Source organism: Chiloscyllium punctatum, chromosome 19 (genome assembly GCF_047496795.1).
Source record: "Chiloscyllium punctatum isolate Juve2018m chromosome 19, sChiPun1.3, whole genome shotgun sequence".
Taxonomy (NCBI): Eukaryota; Metazoa; Chordata; class Chondrichthyes; order Orectolobiformes; family Hemiscylliidae; genus Chiloscyllium; species Chiloscyllium punctatum.
This window is the reverse complement of record NC_092757.1, coordinates 70142424-70156338: the sequence shown is the minus strand read 5'-3', so window position 1 is coordinate 70156338 and position 13915 is coordinate 70142424. Positions and strand designations below refer to the sequence as shown.

General features: G+C 41.4%; 1 protein-coding gene and 1 non-coding gene across 3 annotated transcripts in view; one reads left to right on the top strand and one right to left on the bottom strand.

Annotated features, from left to right (window-relative positions):
• The window catches only part of rilp (Rab interacting lysosomal protein), a 40669-nt gene extending 33031 nt beyond the window's left edge, over positions 1-7638 (bottom strand). Inside the window, exon 1 of one of the 2 annotated variants that reach the window (XM_072589631.1) lies at positions 7090-7638. In XM_072589631.1, coding sequence (XP_072445732.1) covers positions 7090-7365 — 276 coding nt within the window. In that variant the 5' untranslated portion in view covers positions 7366-7638. The remainder of the gene's footprint in view (positions 1-7089) is intronic. The other variant, XM_072589632.1, reaches the window with a different exon arrangement.
• A 5530-nt stretch (positions 7639-13168) lies between these two features.
• trnat-cgu (transfer RNA threonine (anticodon CGU)) lies at positions 13169-13242 on the top strand. The gene has a single exon. It is a non-coding gene; the product is annotated as a tRNA-Thr (tRNA).
• Positions 13243-13915: the final 673 nt, after the last annotated feature.

Genomic DNA, 13915 nt, shown 5'->3' with positions numbered 1-13915 from the left:
CTTAAAATAGTGCAGTGCTATCGTGACAAAATGGATTTTTAAAAATCCACCAGTCTCTCAGACATGTTATGACATACCTTGGTGCTTGGGAGTTCAACCCACACCTTCTGGCCCAGAGCTAGGAACACTAACCCTGCACCACAAGACCCTTTGTTGAAATATTGTTTTAGGAACAAACTGTGTGCATTAACTGCATCATGCAAATTTTCAGAATTGAATGCAAATTCAAAAAAAAAAATGGATGTAATTTTAAAATTGTCTAAGACATTTGCTATACTAACCAAAATCATTAATGCATGCACAATTGAAATAAAGTTTGAATTGTGACCCAAACCATTCCTCAATTAAAATGCACCTCTAACCAGAACTATTCATTAGTTGGTAATCAGTGTACCAGGAAGTGTTCAATGACTTCAATATTCCATATGCTGTCAATATATCATCCAAATTCAATGCTGCTGTAAAAGACTTGGTAGTTGTTCAGGGTCACAACCTTAAGTAATGGCACATTTGTGCAAAAGAAGTTTATTTATTATAGTCAAAATGTTTGCATCCATTTATTGTATAATCCTATCCAAAAAATGCTAACATCTCCTCTACATGTTTTATGAAAATAAACAAATTACTCCAACAGTTATTACTTCTAGCACACACTCCACACTATAACTACATGTCAGCTGAACCAGAGGTACTCTTTTTGATCTGTTAAAAAAGTGAACACAACAAATGATATCAGAACATACTGCGAAAGTGTTAAGCTCACAGAGAGCAATACAAAATATACAGAAGTCCAGTTACGGTCACACTGGGCTGTGGTGCCTCCACAGCTGGAGGACTGTGCACATCTACACAGATTGCTTCCATATTCTATTCTTCTTTTCCTTCCAAGTTTCTTGGCTCTCCTTTGCTGTACTCAATTTCCCAATCCTCAGGTTTAGTGCTCTTTCTGACTGCCTTTTCCTTTATTATACAATCCTCAACTTCCTTTGTCAGCCAAAGTTAACTGATATTTTAATTACATTTCCCAATCCAACTTAGTCAATTGAGCCTCACGTTTTCCTAATTTCCTTTATTCAGATTTAACACACTTACTTCAGCTAGAACTCGCTCACCTTCAAATAAATGTAAAACATAATATTGTGGTCACTCAATCTTAGTCATCTTGTAAAAGAAACTTTAGATGCACCCTTTATCATTGCATCATATTTAATCCAAAGTAGCCTGTCTTTTAGTCAGCTATTTGACAAGCTGCTCTAGAAAAGCATCCTTAAGGTATTCCAGAAATATCCTCCACAACTTTAGTATGAAATTGGTTTATCCAGTTTATATACAGGTTGAAGTCACTGGAGATTACTATTGCACATAATATAGGCTTGACATCTCAGACTTGCCAGGTCCCACATCAATTCAACCACTATCACTGCTATTTAGTGGCCCATAAATAACTCCAACATATGTTGACAGCCCCTTGCGGTTTCTCAGTTTCACAAACTAATTTAACATTGGTAAGTGAGGAGCTCCAACTGGAAAGAACAATGTACTGATCCCATCTTGTATTATCAGCACAACTCCAGCTCATTTTCCTTCTCATTTGTCTGTCCTAAATGAAAAATACCCTTGAGTATTCAGCTCTTAGTCCTTTATATTGTAACCACCTACTTCTTTGTGCCTTTAAAAGCCTACCTCATGTGCAGCATTCTTAACATTCAGGTAGGGAGGGCACCCTCAAATTTTGTCTTACTCTGCATTCAAGACATGTCCATTGTTCGGCTGTGTTTCTTCTGTCTGCTAGTCTCCCTCACAGCTTTTCTACTTCCTATTACCATCTTAACACCCTTCCACTTTGGGTTATCCATCAGGTTCCCATTCCCTTAAGTTCATTTAAACAAACCCAAATAGCATTACCAAATATCAGTCCCAGTCCTGTTAAGATGCAAGCCATCCATCTTGTACAAGTCTCATCTGCCTTAGACTTGGCCCCAGTGCCTCAAATCTGATGTCCTCCCTCCGATACCTGCTCACCAGCCACATGTTGAGTCAATCAAGCCTCTTAGTCACTAACACATGGCACTGGGAGGAATGAACAGATTGCTTATTTAGGTCCTTGAGTTTTGTTTCTAAAACAAAAAGTTGTTACCTTCCTAATACACCGAATTTGGATTTCTGTACTTATGTCATTAGAAGGATTGCAGACAACAACTTTTGACTGATCCCAAAAAGAGAGGTCCTGCAGCCACTCAGACATCCTTGACCCTGGAAAAAAAAAGTGACGCAACACACCATCCTAGAGTCATGTTTCATGCTGCATAAGTATCTGTCTGATCCCCTGACTAAAGAGATCCAGGGACTGGCCTCTGGCTGTATTCTCCTGGAATACACATTGGGAAGCACCAGATACTTGGAGGACTCATACACTACTTACATCAGCCTTTAATGTCCAAAAAAAATGGTGCTCCCTCACAGACAAGAATGAATCTCTTCCACTCCTAGGAGGAGTCCACAGGTGGCTGTACAATCCAATGCAGTTACTGCAGGTTCTGTTACACTTGGGGCAGGTGGTGGTCATGGGAAAGGGTGGGTTCAGCACAAGTGCAGCAGCACATTCTTCTGCTCTTTGCCTGACCTCTATCTTCTCCTTCCCCAACCCACCCGAACAGCAAGTCTCCAAGTGCTAGATACCATCCTGGATGCTGCTCCTCCACTTTGGATGGAGTTAGGCCAGGTGATTCCCAGGTGTCTGTGGAAATGCTGCATGTCACCAGTGAGGCCTTGAAGGTATCACTGAAGCACTTCCTCTTTTCAAAGAGAAAGTCTACAAAAAAATGTGGCAGAGAGAGTCTACTGAAAGATCAGAACTGCCCAGGATAAGCTAGAACTTAAAATGTTAAGAGCTTCCTCTTTAGCACATAGTCCAGCTACATTAAGCACTAGCCAGGTGTTGGTTGTAATAGTACGCATCCTGTACTCTGACAAAAGCCACAATAGAGAACCATTTCAATTGTTTCTTGTGTAACTGAATCTCACTTCTCCCCAAAACATTTCAAGATGACAATATTATTGTGTCAGAGTCAAATATTAAAAGTGCTTCATAGGACAAAAATCATGAATATCTGCAGCTAAGAAAGTTATATTTTAGCATTTCCAGTAACCCATTCTTTACATTCCCAATTTCTGGAACAGATCTGCTTTTAGTAATTCCAATCCAAAATCATGTGTTCAAATTGATAGCAATGAAAGGAATGGACCTTTACAGAAGAGGAAACCTTCAAGCAGAAGATAGAGAGGTTGTGATGTTTCTCCAATAGCAGATTGTCACTTAATGAAAATATTAAAGAAAAAAAAAAGTGTCCTAATGAAGAAATCAATCTGGTCCAATGTAATTGGTGAGTTTGTGGGATATTAAATGGCACTGTTGGAGATGGCAAATAAACAGGTTTCCAGTTCAGGTTGTAAGTTTGCTCGCTGAACTGGATGGTTTGTTTTGTCACCATGTAGGTATCAGTGAGCCTTTGAAGTGCTGTGTTCTGTCCTGCTTTCTATGTGTGTCTTGGTCTGTTCAGGTGGGTGATATCATTTCCTGTTCTTTTTCCTCAGGAGGTTGGCAAGTGGGTTCCAAATTGACATGTTTATTGACAGTTCCGGTTTGAATGCCAGGCCTCTGAACTCTTGTGCATTCCAACCTCTGAGAAAAGGAAGAATTCAGAGGCCTGGCATTCAAACCGGAACTCTGTCAATAAACATGTCAATTTGGAACCCACTTGCCAACCTCCTGAGGAAAAAGAACAGGAAATGATATCACCCACCTGAACAGACCAAGACACACAGAAAGCAGGACAGAACACAGCACTTCAAAGGCTCACTGATACCTACATGGTGACAAAAATATCTGAAAACAAACCACCCAGCTCAGCGAGCAAACTTACAACCTGAACCTCAACCTTAACTATAAATCTTAAAGAAATAAATTGCAAGGTTTACAATTATTGAAAAGGAAGCTACACAATTGATGACTGATATCATGTCTAATACAGAGACAAGATCAAAGTTACTTCTGAGCTCTATCGTAGCAGAGTTGGTAAAAAAAAAAGAAAGGGACATGCAAAACATGGAATCCTAAATGTTTGTAGCAAATTTGCTTGGGGTCTCACTGGCTTGGCCAGCCCATTCCTAATTGTCCAGTAGGCAGTGAAGTCTGTCACATGTGGGCCAGGCCAAGTAAGGATGGCAGTTTCCTTTCCCAAAAAAAACCTTAATCATATGGAATTTTCCCCACAAACCAGTTTCACAGTCTACATTAAACTCTTAATCCAGATTTTTATTAAATAAAAAATACCAAGGCAGAGATTTGAACCCAGGTCCTCCATTACCTGGGTCACTAGACTAATGATCTTAATGATAATATTACTAAGCCATCCTACAACTGGCAAATGACAAATTGAATGGCGAAAAGAAAGTGGTTGAAGACTATGGGATTGATTCAGGCAGAGTTGGAGTTTCTTGCTCTCAGCAAATTACATTCAGAAAGTGAAAGTGCAGTGAAGACAAAAAAGGGGGAACAGGCAATGTTTGTTACAGAAGTTCAGTGAAGTCAGTTTGGTGGGGGAAATGGGGAACATGTGTTGGAATGTGTGGAGCTGTATGGAAAGGTCAGAGTCAGAATTTCTCAAAAGAGTGTGACCAATAATAAGCAAGTAGGAACAGGCACAGACCATGCAGACCCTGGGGCCTGTTTGGGCATTCACTATAAATGGTGACTGATCCACAGCCTGAACCCTACTTTCTCATGCTCCCATTTTCTAGAAAATTCCCTGATTTGCTAGTTGCTTGACATGAAACATTAGCTTTCTTTCTACAGATGCTGCCAGATTTGCTGAGTTTGTCCAGCAATTTCTGTTCTTGGCTCTCCATTTCCACTCCATCCCTGAGAGGCCACAAGAGGAGAGAAAAAAAAAGAGACAACCCTATCCATTACAATCAGTTCAAGAGAGTGTTCACTTGATCACCAACACAAAGCGTGCAGTTGGAAGGGAGAAAAGTATGACAGCCAAGAGGATACAGGAGATCTGTCAAAAAGTAATTAACTTTGTACAGCAGGAAGGTGCTGGAAACCAAGTCTGCTCAGGGAGTGTGTGTAAATCATGACTGTAAATAGATGCCTGGGAATCAGACAGCACATTGTAACACTGCACAGCATTGTAATCCAGAAGAGGAAGCTTAAATTCAGGAACTAGTCATCTGAGGGTAGAGAAACTGGAAACTTGCATTAACTATTTCCTTATCATTTGGGGGGGGGGGGGGGGGGTGGCTTTCATCACATTACACTTAGATTTCCTTGCTCACGAACCCAAACCAATTCTGTAAAGATAATGTGCATGCTGCAAGACAAAAAACACACAACCTCTTCAGTTCGTTAGATTCCAATAACAATAATGTACACACTTGTAAATATGTATCTGTGGCAAGTATGCTGTTGTGTGTCAAAGGGAGAGTACACTTGATCACACTAGAGTACACTGATGTTATTGCCTCAGTCATGCAATAATTTGCTAATGTTGAGTGCAAACTAGTGTTCTCACTATGGTCAGCAGCTCACAAACAAAACCAGAAATTGTTGCAAGACCTTAGCAGGTCTGCCAGCATCTGCAGAGAGAAAACAGTGTTAGGGTTTCAGTTCCAATGACCTTTCAATTGTCAGAACTGAAAAGCTTTTCCAGCAATTTCTGCATTTGTTTGTGATGTCCAGCATCTGCAGCTCTTTGGGTTTGTGTTTTAACAGTTTGTAGCTATTATTTGATATGCTTCCCAGCCTTTTGCAATAAGCTTTTAAGTGACATATTTATGATATCACCACCATAATCACAGAATGCAACCTGATGGTATAAAACAGTCTCAGCCTTCATCTTACTGTAGCCACTTGCAACATGACACTAAGGAAGTTACCAACAGTTTGAACAACTTTGTTACAGCACTAGACCACATAGGATAGTGCTTATGACTGTAATAAAGTCTATTGAATCTTTCAGAATTACATTGTCCACATCTAGCTCTTTAGCTATGGGAGCTAAAGGATTGTGCCATCAGTTACAGTTACTCCAAAGACAAATCTGAAATCCTGCATCAATGACAGAACAGGGCATATCAAATCAACAGCCATATGCAGGAATGTGGAGCAAGGCTACAATCAAATTAACAGCAACACAGGTTCATGAGGTCAAATCATCTCCTGTCTAATTTTTGACTGTTCAACTAACACAAAGGGCTCCAACAGAGTAAAGCTGTGCAGAACTAAAGGATACCCAGGTTTGACTTTGTCAGGTAATGCAATTCCAAGTCAGCTCCAGGAACATCTGACCATCTTCAGTGTTCTTTCTAAAAGATTTGAGAAGCAAGCAGATAGGTGACAGAAGATTGCTTTTTAACAGAGTGTACAGTCTCCCTATGCTGGTTAGGCATGTAAACAAACAAACAGCTAGTCCTCAAAGCATATTGGACATTGCATTTAAAAGATTAAGCTTCACCAGTAGAAAAGCAAGGAGCAACAGAAGGCATGATGCAAGGGTTAGATTAAAATGGATAGGAAGCAACTTAGTGGAGCATTAAGGCAGAAATTAAGCTAGGCCAGTGACTTTTTTTCTCTACTCATTGTTACTGGATTTTAATCTCAACATCTCCAAATAAAACTGAAAGTCCCAGAGAAACTCAGCAGGTCTAGCAGCTTCTGTGGAGACAGAAAAGCAAGTTTAATGCTTCAAGTCCAATGATACGAGTTCTAAAGATTTTACTTTGGATCTCCAGTGTTTGAGGTACTGTACTCAACTTTTATCAAAGTCTTCAGTGTTGGTTTAGGAAAACTAGTCACTCTAAGAGGGATGTCCGACAACCCCAACCCTATGTATAAAAAGTGGAATATATAAGCAGCAGACTTAGTTATTTAGCCACATATGCGTTGAAGACGACTCTGCATGACTGTACGCGAATTTGGGGGCGGGGGTGGAGATGTCTAGGAATAGCCGATGCAAAGTTATTCAATAGAGTTACATTTTTTTTAAAAAAGCATTTAAATTCAGCATTGTGCCCGGAGGCACGCACCTTGTAATGGCCTGTGCTTCTCTCTCCATCTTGTAATCTCACGAAAGCTCGGATCAGCTCCTGCTCGGTGTTCCCGTTCCTTGTCACGAAACTTTCCAGCATTTCCAAGATGCGGACAATCTTAGGAATCAGACCTTCCACGACTTTCTTCCCGTGGCTGTCGATTAGCTTCTCCAGCTCAGTGCCGATCAACTTGGCGATCTCGTACACATCATTGACGCCGAGGTTAGAGGCGGGTTTGTCCAGGCACGACAGGAGACAGGCTTCCGTGTCCATAATGCTGCTGGCGCGATTCGATGATGGTCCGGGGATGGAACGCTGCCCGAGGATAGAATGTTGCCCGGAGATGGAACGTAACCCGGGAATGGAATGTTGCCCGGAGATGGAACGTGGCCCGGGAGGATAGGGAAGGACGTCCTTTAACTGGATGGATCAATCTGCACGGCGGAACTCCATTAGGAAGAAGTCGCAGGGAAGATGTTTTCCCGCTGCAGACAGTCCCTCAGCTCCCGGACTTTTATACTGCGCTCCGGTTTGCACCTTTCCCTGGGCTTTAATTGTCACGTGGCACCTCTAACAATAACGTGTCGGCGTCATTTGGCCCAATCACCAGCCAGTGGCAGCCCCACGCCTGACAGGTTCCCGGCCTGGGCCCACCCCCAATCACAAGAGCGAAACCAAACTGACAAGAGACTGTGGTCAGATTTCGAACAACAGAACTCGTCAACAAAGTTAACATTAGATAGCACATAACACTCGAGCTAAAATAGCGCATGTGCTCGGTCCCTGCGTGAAATCGAATCATTTTTAAAAAAAATGTTGCATTTCTCAAATTGATCAGAGGATGCGAACCAATATGTCGATTGCATTTTTTGTGTGTGGTTTTATAAACACATCCATAAGTTTTGGTTCAAGACGGACTGATGGAGAAGACAAGGTCAAAACCCAACTAGTTTGGGTTTATTTTTAACCATGTTTCTTACATATAAAGACTGAATACTGTATCAAAGATAGGACAAGCTGTTCCATTATTGAAACAGTGTTCCATAAACTCAATCACCTAATACCAGTCAGTCTATTCCAAATGCGACTCTCTAAATGTTTCTAACATTCATATGACTGGACTTCATGCTTCTGTTTAGCCTTCCATGTTTCTCTCTCTCTCTCTTAACCACTCCACACTTATTAATATCCACCGAGAAATGGCTCAATGATATCATCGCAAAGTTGCTCCCGGGTCATAAAGCCCGACTTCAGCCTTTGAACCACATATCGTCTCCCATGATAAATACTATCTCCTTTTACCTCTCGTCTGTGCGTTAGCTCACCTCTTATAAGACTTAATGTTTTCTTTTGTTTATACTGGATTAGTGGTGCTGGAAGAGCACAGCAGTTCAGGCAGCATCCAACGAGCAGCGAAATCGACGTTTCGGGCAAAAGCCCTTCATCAGGAATGAAGGGCTTTTGCCCGAAACGTCGATTTCGCTGCTTGTTGGATGCTGCCTGAACTGCTGTGCTCTTCCAGCACCACTAATCCAGTATTTGGTTTTCAGCATCTGCAGTCATTGTTTTTACCTTGTCTTTTGTTTGTCAACTCATTAGAAACCTGCTGGGACATGTTTACTCTCAACATTTAAAAAGTATAAGCTAAGAGCTGGCTTAGGCCATTTCATTCCCCCCACCGTTTAGTAAGATTGTAACATCAACTCCACATTAGATAGTACATAACACTCGAGCTAAAATAGCGCATGTGCTTGGTCCCTGTGTGAAATCGATTCAGTGCATGCATGTTTAATCTCAACATTTAAATGTATAAGCTAAGAGCGAGCTTTGGTCATTTGATCCCCCCACCATTTCGTCGGTCATGGCTGATCTGATTATAGCGTCAACTCCACATTCCTATTTAACCCCCAAAATCTTCCACCTCTCCCTTAGCGTTCCTTTTACTTTTCCTTCCAACTGCGTGGATGTCTTCTGTAAACAGAAGTCAGTGCTGCAATTGGCATGCCAAAGCCAATTGCCATACACGGAATCTTGGTGCGCCTTAATTTAATTTCCTCAACATCCTGATTATATTTGTAACGTGACATTGGAGTATTTACTTGGGTACTTACAGATTCACACTATAAGGAGAGATAAATTACTTTAAATTGACATCACAATTGGGTGTGTTGATTCAGTTCTCTCATATCACTGAGTTCCTTGATTGCCAAAACCATTCTCTTGATAATGTTATCAGTATTCATTGTTAAATAAAAGCAGAACATAGCAGCAAAACGTCCAAGTGATTAAAATAGATCTTTCTTGTTAGTAAAACATTTAAATAATTTTAAAAATGCTTTATTTTACGAATTATTACTTGCTCAGCAAAAGAAGTAGATTGAGCTCCAGGTTTGTCCTTATTGTCCTTATAGTTCCTTCAAGCCTGAATTGAACAAGAGCTGGTCTCGTTCAAACATAAATATTTTTTATACACTGGACAAAGTTGGAATGATGTTTCCCTCTATGAGGCTGGGAGTTGGGGTGGAAGTGAGTTCTCCAGGAGACACAATCTCATAGGACTAATTACAATTGAGATGAGGACGAACTTCATCCATCAGAGGGTGGCGCATCATTGGAATTCTCTGCCCCAGATGGCTATTTAGGTTCAATCATTGATTATGTTCAAAACTGAGATTGATAACTCCCTCCATGTTAAATCATTAGGGGATCGTGGAGGAAAATGGCATGGAAGTAGAAGCAGTGTTAATGTTTCAGGTCCAGTTTTCTGGTCTGCCTAACCTGTTGAGTTTTTCCAGTGCTTTCTGCTTTTGTTTCTGACATCCAGCACCCGCAGATCTTTGCTTTCTTTCAAAGTAGAAGATCACTAAGACTGACATATTTGAAGGACTGAGTATTGTCCTCTTGCTCCTGTTTCTTACATTCTGATCTAAATTCAAAGCTTCTTAATTATGCTGAATATGATGTCCTTCATAATACAAACTAGTTTACTCTATTGTTATAGCAATTACTTCTTTTAAATTAGATGGCTGTTATAACCGTGATCTCTGATCAACTAATGAACTAAAGAACAATTTCCGAAGATGAATTATTAGACTTGAAATGTAAACCATGATTTGGAGGAGCCCATGTTGGATTGGGTTGGACAAAGTTAAAAATCACACAATACCAAGTTATAGTCTACCAGGCTTATTTGGAAGCATTAGCTTTTGAAGCGCTCCAAAACACAGTGCTTCCAAATAAACCTGTTGGACTTTAACCCTAGAACTCTGTGGGAAGCTAGGGAAGTGATTGTTGGGCCTCTTGCTGAGATATTTGTTTCATCATTAGTCACAGGTGAGGAAGGCTGGAGGTTGGCTAACATGGTGCCACTGTTTAAGAAGGGTGGTAAGAACAAACCAGGGAACTATAGATCAGTGAGTCTGATGTCGGTGGTGGGCAAGTTGTTGGAGGGAATCCTGAGGAACTGGATTTACATGTATTTAGAAAGGCGAGAATTGATTCAGGATAGTCAACATGGTTTTGTGCATGGGAAATCATGTCTCACAAACTTGATTGAGTTTTTTGAAGAAGTATTAAAAAGGATTGATGAGGGCAGAGCAGTGGACATAATATATATGAATTTTAGTAAGGCGTTCGACAAGGTTCCCCATGGAAGACTGGTTACCAAGGTTAAATCTCATGGAATACAAGGAGAACTAGCCATTTGGATACAGAACTGGCTCAAAGGTAGAAGACAGAGGGTGGTGGTGGATGGTTTTTTTTCAGACTGGAGGCCTGTGACCAGTGGAATGCCACAAGGATTGGTGCTGGGTCCACTACTTTTCATCATTTATATAAATGATTTGGATGTGAGCATAACAGGGATAGTTAGTAAGTTTGCAGTTGACACCAAAATTGGAGGTGTAGTGGACGGCAAAGAAGATTACCTCAAATTACAATAGGACCTTGCTCACATGAGCCAATGGGCTGAGAAGTGGCAGATGGACTTTAATTTAGAGAAATGTGAGGTGCTGCATTTTGGGAAAGCAAATATTAGCAGAACTTAAACACTTGATGGTAAGGTCCTAGGGAGTGTTGCTGAACAAAGAGACCTTGAGTGCAGGCTTATAGCTCCCTGAAAGTGGAGTCACAGTTAGATAGGATAGTGAAGAAGGTGTTTGGTATGCTTTCCTTTATTGGTCAGAATATTGGGTACAGGAGTTGGGAGGTCATGTTGAGGCTGTATAGAACATTGGTTAGGCTATTTTTGAAATATTGCGTGTAATTCTGGTTTCCTTCCTATCGGAAGACTGTTGTGAAACTTGAAAGGGTTCAGAAAAGATTTACAAGGATGTTACCAGGGTTGGAGGATTTGAGCTATAGAGAGAGATTGAATGTGCTAGGGCTGTTTTCTCTGGAGCAATGGATGCTGAGGGGTGACCTCATAGAGGTTTATAAAATCATGAGGGGCATGGATAGGATAAATCGACAAAGTCTTTTCCCTGGGGTGGGGGAGTCCAGAATTAGAGGGCATAGGTTTAGGGTGAGAGGGGAAAGATATAAAAGAGATCTATGGGGCAACATTTTCATGCAGAGGGTGGCACGTGTGTGAAATGAACTGCCAGAGGATGTGGTGGAAGCTGGTAAAACTGCAGCATTTAAAAGGTTAAAAATCACACAACACCAGGTTATAGTCCAACAGGTTTAATTGGAAGCACACTAGCTTTAGGAGCGCCCCTCCTTCGTCAGGTGATTGTAGAGGACACAACTGTAAGGCACAGAATTTATAGCAAGAATTTACAGTGTGATGTAACTGAAATTATACAGTGAAAAATACCTTGATCGTCTGTTGAGTCTTTCATCTATTCGAATACCATGATAGTTTCACTTCTTTCATGTGTAAATCACAAAACCTTTTTTTAAAAGTTGCATTCTCAGGTTAGCTGTAATAATTGATGTTGGCTAGACAATATGTTGAAGGTGTTAGCCCCTGTGTTCTCTGTCTGTGCCATGATGTTTCGAGCATTTAAAAGGCATCTGGATGAATATATGAATAGGCAGGGTTTGGAGGGATATGGGCCGGGTGCTGGCAGGTGGGGCGAGATTGGGTTGGGATATCTGGTTGGCATGGGCGGGCTGGACGGAAGGGTCTGTTTCCGTGCTGTACATCTCTATGACTCTGTGACTCAAACCTGGTGTTGTGTGATTTTTAAAGTTGAAATGTTAATACAGTTTGTCGACCAGCAAATACTGCTAGACATGATGAGTTTCTCCAGAACGTTGTTTTTTTTTATTTAAAGAATCTTGCATTCAAATATAAAACTGATAGAAACAATTTCAAAAGTGCGTCCTTTTCCAATTCACCTCCCCCCGCCCCACCCCCGCAATCTGTTGAAAGATGCTTGTAAAATGATCACAGTTGAGGACTTGGAAATGCCTTTGCGCTTGAAATGTGCATTGAGAAAGCTCTTAACGAGCGATGCACTGGGCGATTATTCGCACAATTACTGAAACTTGAGATTGTTTTTGAGCATTCTTGAGGTCAGCCAGCAAAACACTCCGGAACCCCGAGGGTGGAGATTCAGCCACTCAAACCACCCGCCAGCTCCTCACAACTGTCAACGAAATGCTGGAGAAATACTCAAAAAACGCTGGAGATCATAGCGCGTCAGGCAAAAGTGCGTCAAAAGTGCGTCCTTTTCCAATTCACCGCCCCCCGCCCCACCCCCGCAATCTGTTGAAAGATGCTTGTAAAATGATCACAGTTGAGGACTTGGAAATGCCTTTGCGCTTGAAATGTGCATTTATAGAGAAAGTACGGTAACGTTTCGCGTCTCGATGATTCTTGTGAATCATTGATACTGCTTGACTACATTTAGCCTTCCGACCATTAATACAGAACATGGGAAATATGGATTGAAAATAATGCAGCTCTGATTATTAGAATTCTGAAGAAGGGTCCTGCCCGAATCGTCGACTCTCTTGCGCCTCGGATTCTGTCTGACTTGCTGTACCTTTTCTAATGCCATACTTCAGCAACTCTGATTCTCCAGCACTTGCAGTCCTCAGTTAGGTCTGTTAAATACTGCCCGTTCTCGGCGCCGTGGCTTAGTTGGTTAAAGCGCCTGTCTCGTAAACAGGAGATCCTGAGTTCGAATCTCAGCGGTGCCTTTACCTGAGTGGTGTTTTAAAGCATTCCGACAATTCTGCATATCAGACCTTCGTCTTGTTTCTGAAAATGAAATCTGCTTAGTATTTGAGAAGAGTAAATACTTCAGTAATAGAAATGTTTATATGATATGAGTTATTTCAAAAACTGAGCCTGTTAGCTTGTTGTCGTTTGTATGCGAAAGTAAGGGCTGGAGATCAGAGTCAAAATTAGAGTCGTGCTGGAAAAGCACAGCAGGTCAGACAGCATCCGAGGAGCAGGAAAATCGACGTTTCGGGCAAAGGATATAATACTCTTCTCAGTAGATGCATGTTACTAAAAGGGAGAAAATGAGGATTACAGATGCTGGAGATCAGAGTCAAGAGTGTGGTGCTGGAAAAGCACAGGTCAGGCAACATCTGAGACGTCTGTCCGAAACATCGATTCTCCTGCTCCTCGGTTGCTATGCGTTTCCAGCACCAGACGCTCGAAATGTTACGAAAAGCCTGCGAATGTTTCGGAGACATTCAAATGTTCACTCAGTGTACAAGATTGTGTTGAAATATGGAGTGAAGGGTAAAAGCTTCCTGCTATATGTACCACTGAGATTAGAACGCAGGATCTCCTGTTTACTAGACAGGCGCGTTAGCCAACTAAACCACGGCACCAAATACAAAATAACGCCTATGATCAATA